Genomic DNA, 7,500 nt, shown 5'->3' with positions numbered 1-7,500 from the left:
TTTTATATTAAAATATTAGAAATACATGATTGTTGCAAAGGTACCATTATGAAATACATTAAACTCCATCTAAACAGCATTTTGATCATTCATTTTCAAATAATTGTATGCAGCATTTATGAGCTTACATTAATTGAGAGACTGACTGGAGAATTATTATTTACTCATAATAAACTAGAAAGCGACAAGATAATTAAAAATTGTGAATGATTTCACATTAATTGAGAGTAGTTACATATTCATACACGTATTAACCAAAAATCTGTTGATAAAAACTCAGTGAACATATAAAAACACTTCAGATGTGACTAAACGCCCAACAGACTAAGAAACAACACAAGCGTTCACAACCTTTATGTATTTTAATCATTTTTACAGTGTGAAATAGTTCTGCAACAAACTGAGCGGGAACATATTCATGTGAAAAACAAAAACATACATCATGTGCGATGATGAGAAGATTTATGAGCCGAGAGAAAGAAACGAGAACAAAATCAACCGAAACAAAGAGGAAGAATGAGAGACGAATGCTGGAGAGAATCAGTGATCAGAGGAGAAACCAAGGATAAAAATGCAGACAAATATACAGTTATTTCATGAAAACAAGACATGTAGAATCTGCAGCACTGAATCTCCTGCTGTCAACAAATAAATAAAACCAACAATCCTTCAAACATGTATAGAAATGGCCAACGAGCAGATGAACGACCAATCATATGGCATGAAAGAGGTATTTGTGTTCTCAAACTGAGAAAATATTAATATTAATGTGTTCAGACGGCAATTAATTCCTAATTACTGTCCGAACCTGAAGTCTCCTCGTAAACGCAGAGATGGGAATGAATTAAAGATGATCAATATAAATCTCCACGTCGATCGATCACTGTCTGAACGGGCCATAGGTCGTGGTTTCCAGATTTATCATCATTAATAGTTGATTAAATAAGAGCTAAAATGCTCTCAAGGTTTAGTTTGCAGAAACCGACTGCAACCGTAACAGACGTTCATCACGCACAAAAGAACATTAATACAAAAAAAAATGGGTAACACTTCACAGTCTCATTTGTTCATATTAGTCAATGCATTAACTAAACTAACATGAACTAACAATGAGAAATATATATTTATAACATTTATTAACCATAATGTTAGTTAATCAAAATGTTCATGTTAGTTCACACTACATTAATTACTGTTACTAAAATGACTGATTTTTTTTATTTTAATGAATTGAATGTATTATATTTTACTGAAATAATGTGTTTTATTTAGTATTTTGTTTTTTTTTATGGCATTTTATGGTACTAAGTTATATTTATGCAGTAGTTATAATCCATTTATTCACTTTTTGAGCCATTAATCTAAACAAGTCGCACTCCAAATTCAAGTTTGATATCTCAAAAACTGAGCTTTCAGTGAGACGCTGTTTGGCCGCAGTACCGAACGCTTCCACTAGAGGAACTTCGTCTCATTCATCTTCACTGTGCTCAGTTCTGACCGCGAGGAGCATTTACCGTTTCGAAACATCCGAATAATCTTTTTTATTTGCATCCACATTGCAAGTGCCGAACCCTTTACCAAATATCGTACCATTGCGATGAAGTAAAAAAAAATTGTTTTATTTTAAATAAATACACAAGTATACAAGTGTTCTTCATTGTTAGTTCACGTTAACTAATAATAACAGATGAACCTTATTGTACAGTGTTACCAAATATAATATGCTACATTAGACAAAACAATGAAGTAGACAGTAATTAGTGATTGAATCCTTATTAGCACCAAATCTCAGTGTTGATACCTGATGACGAGCAGGTCGAGATAAACGAGTTACACTGAACCCAACAACCGCACAGTGCAACTTCACAGAACGAGGCTGGAATCTTTGGTCGTTTGATTTTATTACAAGGAATTATATTGTGCGCACGATTTACTTAAAACGAGGGAACGAATTATTATATCGTACACACGATTTACAAAAAAATGAGGAAACAAATTATATCATACGTACGATTTACTTCAAATGAGGAAACCAATTATATCGTGAGGAAACCAATTATATCGTGTGCACGATTTACTTAAAATGAGGAAACGAATTATATCGTACGTACGATTTACTTAAAATGAGGAAACGAATTATATCGTACGTACGATTTTCTTAAAAAGAGGAAACGAATTATATCGTACGTACGATTTACTTAAAATGAGGAAACGAATTATATCGTACATACGATTTACTTAAAATGAGGAAACAAATGATATAATACGTACGATTTACTTAAAATGAGGAAACAAATTATATCATACGTACGATTTTCTTAAAATGAGGAAACAAATTATATCATACGTACGATTTTCTTAAAATGAGGAAACAAATTATATCGTACGTACGATTTACTTAAAATGAAGAAACGAATTATATCGTACGTACGATTTACTTAAAATGAGGAAACGAATTATATCGTACGTACGATTTACTTAAAATGAGGAAACAAATTATATCATACGTACGATTTACTTAAAATGAGGAAACGAATTATATCGTACGTACGATTTACTTAAAATGAGGAAACAAATTATATCATACGTACGATTTACTTAAAATGAGGAAACGAATTATATCGTACGTATGATTTACTTAAAATGAGGAAACGAATTATATCGTACGTACGATTTACTTAAAATGAGGAAACAAATTGTATCGTACGTAGCATTTATTTAAAATGAGGAAACCAATTATATCGTGAGGAAACAAATTATATCGTGTGCACGATTTATTTAAAAAGAGGAAACGAATTATATCGTATGTACCATTTATTTAAAATGAGGAAACCAATTATATCGTGAGGAAACAAATTATATCGTGTGCACGATTTATTTAAAAAGAGGAAACGAATTATATCGTATGTACCATTTATTTAAAATGAGGAAACAAATTATATCACAGGAAACTAATTATATTGTGCGCACGATTTACTTAAAATGAGGAATAAAATTATATCGTATGTACGATTTACTTAAAATGAGGAAACGAAATGTATCGTACGCACCATTTATTTAAAATGAGGAAACCAATTATATTGTGAGGAAACTAATTATATCTTGTGCATGATTTAGTTAAACGAGGGAATGAATTAGTATATGTTTGTCCGCATGTCATGTGCAGGGCTCAGTACATTTCTGTTTAGTTTTCTTAATATTTTTTGCAAGTGCATTTGAGACGAAGACTGAACGATGAGGTATTTCTTTCATTTGTCAAGTTTTCCTTGAGTGTTTCAGTCCACGTCGTATTATCGCAACAACTGTCAGATCGCTATCTAAACGTTGATATGTTTATATCCACTGCAAAAATATCAAGCTATTTGGAAAATGACTGCAGGTTGTGTTTAATATTTTAAAAACTAATTTCACATCACAAACTAAAAACAAAAAAATACTAACAAAAAATATTTTCTTCTGTACAAGTCGACGTCAGACCACGAGCACCAGTTTAAAATTATTAAATAATATAGATATATAACCGAACTTAAAAATACTCATTCTGTACAAAGATACAAATATAATATACAATAAATGGCTGCTGGGTAATTGTCATAATAATAATTAAAATATTAAACTCTTATACACAAATATACACTTGTGTTTTTAGATTACAGAACCTAAGACTAACTCAAACTCAATGAATGATTTGTGTTTTTTAGACAATACAATGATGTTCCTCCTCAGTGTTTCTGTCTTGTTTTTCAGCACAAATATTGAAAGTTTCTTAAATCAAGAGACATTTACTGGAGAAGCAAAATTAAATAAGATATTAAGAATGTTTCAATATTTGTGCTGGAAAACAAGACAGAAATTCTGAGGAGGAACATCATTTTTTGCTGTGTAATTTATCAAATGTTGGAACCTGTGTGTTTTTAACGAGAGTGAAATCAGCCTGTGTGGCCTAAAGATAAAAGGTTCTGACTCTCATTATAAACAGAAGAGTAAACTGCTGAGCTTTGCTCTTTCTGAGCGAACACAACCCTTAAAGGGGTGTATAATGTCCCTTTACAAGATGTCAAACAAGTCTCTGATGTTCCCAGAGTGAGTCTGTGAAATTTTAGTTTGTTGAAATCCTTAAAAAGTGATTTCTGTAAAAGCAAATATCTCCCTTTGCTTTGAACTTTGAGCATCGTAACTTTGCAGACGCTGTTTATGCTCAGACATCAACATTACACACTAACTAAAGTTAGAAAAGTGAAATGCAGGAATGTAGAATCCCTGACAACATTCAAAAGAGCTGAGAACTCATCTCTTCGTGAGCACTTAACCTCTTAATAATAATAATAATCTTAATAATTCCTTTTCCTCCCTTGTCTGGCGTCTGCTACTCTGAGCAATGCCTGAACTGTGTGTTTGAGCACTTCTTGTGTTGTTCTGCGTCTTGCTTTAGTCCTCTTTTGTACGTCGCTTTGGACAAAGGCGTCTACTAAATGACTAAATGTAAATGTAAATGAAATCACAATGAACCAGCCTTTAACCCGTGATGATTCAGTGGGACAGGAGCGTCTGGGTTTGGGACAGGAGTGGGACACACACACACACACACACACACACACACACACACACACACACACACAGATCTGCTATCGTACCGGCTTCCACGGGCGTCTGAGCCAGAGAGAGCCGGGACAGGGCTGGCCGTTGCACCGCTCCACATCGAGAGGCTTCTCCAGAACATCACAGTTCTGCTCGTTTAATCGCTGACCGTTCGGACGCTGGCAAACCACCAGCCGAGTCCGCTGACCGCCGCCACACGAGCTCGTGCACTACAGCAGAGAGAGAGAGAGAGAGAGAGAGAGAGAGAGAGAGAGAGAGAGAGAGAGAGAGAGAGAGAGAGAGAGAGAGAGATAGAGAGAGAGAGATAGAGATATTATATAATAATATATAATTTAAATAATATTATTTTATTTTATTTTAATGTTATTATTACATTATTAATAATTAAAACATTAAAACATAAAACATTATTATTAATTATAAATGTTATTATTACTATTATTATAATATTATCATTCAAAATAATAATTATTAAATAAATACAAATACATACATATATATGTGTATATATATATATATATATATATATATATATATATATATATATATAATATTATTAATAGCTATTATATATTTTTTTAAATCATTTTAAAAACGAATAAAATAATATTATTTAAAATATATTATTGTTAGATTATAATAATATTATAATTCAAAATAATCATTAAAATAATAATTATTACATAAAGATAAAATATATGAATGATAAATATAACACATCAAAATATAACTATATAATAATTATCATTAGTCCTTATTGAGACTTTTTTTTATGACTGAATTAAAAATATTTAATATTTATAATTAATATTTATTTTGAATTGTTGGACATTGAGGATTGGAAGAGAATACACAAACAAATAATAATAAACAAAATAATAACTGTATTATAAATAACTCAAATCAATTAGTAAAAATAACTATACAAATATAATAAAAAACACTGTTTTTGCAACAAAATAATATTATTTAAAATATATTATTATTATGACATTATCATACTATTATTGTACAAAATAATTATGTAAAAATAATAAAAATTAAATATAAATATGTAAATATAATAACAATTATTACCAAGTCCATATTGAGACATTTTGGTAATATGAATTAACATATTTACAATCAATATTTCTCTTGACTTTAATGAATAAAATAAATATTTATTACAAATATTATTATTCAAAATACGTATTATTCAATATAAAATAATAATCATTAAACATAATATATAAAAATAAACATTTTTATTAGAATAAATAATATTTCCTCCCCCACTAGCTGTCATTTGAACTATTTTAATCGTGTTAAGATGAAGTCAGGAGACCCTTACATTAACATGATGTTAATTTGACTCATCATCATCATCATCATCATCATCATCATCATCAGTGAGTCTCACCTCCCCCCAGATGCCGTAGTTCCAGTGAGGGCAGGGTCCCGAATCGCAGCTCTTTGATTGGTCGGGTTTGACCCTCTCGTCGCAGTGATTGGTGCTTCGGCCTTCAGCGTCCTGACAGACCACGACGCGTCGCTGAGATCCGCCTTCACACGTGCTGGAACACTGAACACACACACACACACACACCAGTCTGAGCACATGCACCACTGAACCAAACCACTGTTTTAATGCCCATTCAACACATTTACCCTTGAATTCACATTCAAAACACACTCCCAGTGATGCATCATTGATTGTGTAATATATTTGAGTGAATCTGTGCCTGTAAACGTACTGTTGAATTATAATCGCCTGTTCAACACTAATAAAACCCTCACACTGTGAGTCACACACACACACACACACACACACACACACACACACACACACACAACACACACACACACACACACACTGGATCTCATCCAGTCCCAGCATGCATCTGGGCTTTTGCAGCGGATCAAAGCTAATGGGCACATGTGCTGATGAAGCGAACTGAAGTCAGACGGCAGAAACTCTGGTGAGGAGCGTGAAATATGAACGCAAACAAACAGGATCGACACACACTACACACATCACAGGTGTTCTGCAGGAAACACTACTCACATTAATAATGATCGGGCAATAATATAATATCATCTTTCATTTTGAACATTTTAGTTATGTTATACATTTTATAAAGGTGCTAATATGAAAATGCATGATACAATAAGCTGTTGTGTTATGGCCAATAAATGATAAATAAATGATTTTTATTTATTTATATAGTTTTACATAGTTTTACATATGTATATTATTTACAGGCTTTCCTGGAGCTCAAACACTAGAGGGTTGCTGCTTGCAGCGCCAAGTTCATGGGTTCAACCCCCATTGCAAATCAGGTTTATTGGTAACATTTACAGACGTTCAGCTGTTTGCAATGAACAAATCAAACAAAAGTAATTGAAATGGCTAAACAACAACAAATGTTTGAAGTGGTTTCCCCAAATTTCACTGAAAATACAACTTTTAATGACTTCTGCAGTTTCAAAATTATTCACCCCCCTGAACAGAGTCCCTCACTACAGCACACATCTGCGATAAAGTGTTGTCACGTTTGACTGCATGTTAGAAATATGGTCAAAAGAATGGTCCAAAAAGTTAAGGGAAGGTCTCATCACCCTTCACAAGGAACAGGAAAAGATAGCGAAGACACTAAATGTTCCTCAAGACACCATTGGAACATAGTTCACAAGATCAAAGTTAAAGGATCAGTGGTTACTCTCCCTGGACGGGGCAGAAAAAGGAAGATATCAACGGCTGAACCAGATTTCTGAGAAGGCCGGTTCAGAGAAACCCTTGAGCGACTGCAGAAGACCTACAGCGAGACCCGGTGGCCTCGTACTAAACGCATGCCAGAACTCCAGGACTACACCACTACTGACCCAAACGCACAAGAAAAGTGCTCAAAATCATATAAA

The 7,500-nt window shown here is 32.8% G+C and overlaps 1 protein-coding gene across 1 annotated transcript in view; it reads right to left on the bottom strand.

The window, feature by feature from the left end:
- Positions 1–7,500, bottom strand: part of LOC307151687 (A disintegrin and metalloproteinase with thrombospondin motifs 20-like) — a gene marked incomplete at its 5' end in the record, with an annotated part of 83,400 nt that overhangs the window by 30,168 nt on the left and 45,732 nt on the right. The window contains 2 exons of the mRNA XM_079859802.1: positions 4,635–4,808; positions 6,002–6,163. Coding sequence (XP_079715928.1) covers positions 4,635–4,808; positions 6,002–6,163 — 336 coding nt within the window. The remainder of the gene's footprint in view (positions 1–4,634; positions 4,809–6,001; positions 6,164–7,500) is intronic.

Source organism: Squalius cephalus (genome assembly GCF_949319135.1).
Source record: "Squalius cephalus genome assembly, chromosome: 23".
In the NCBI taxonomy this organism is placed as follows: domain Eukaryota; kingdom Metazoa; phylum Chordata; class Actinopteri; order Cypriniformes; family Leuciscidae; genus Squalius; species Squalius cephalus.
This window is presented reverse-complemented; position numbering and strand designations above follow the sequence as displayed.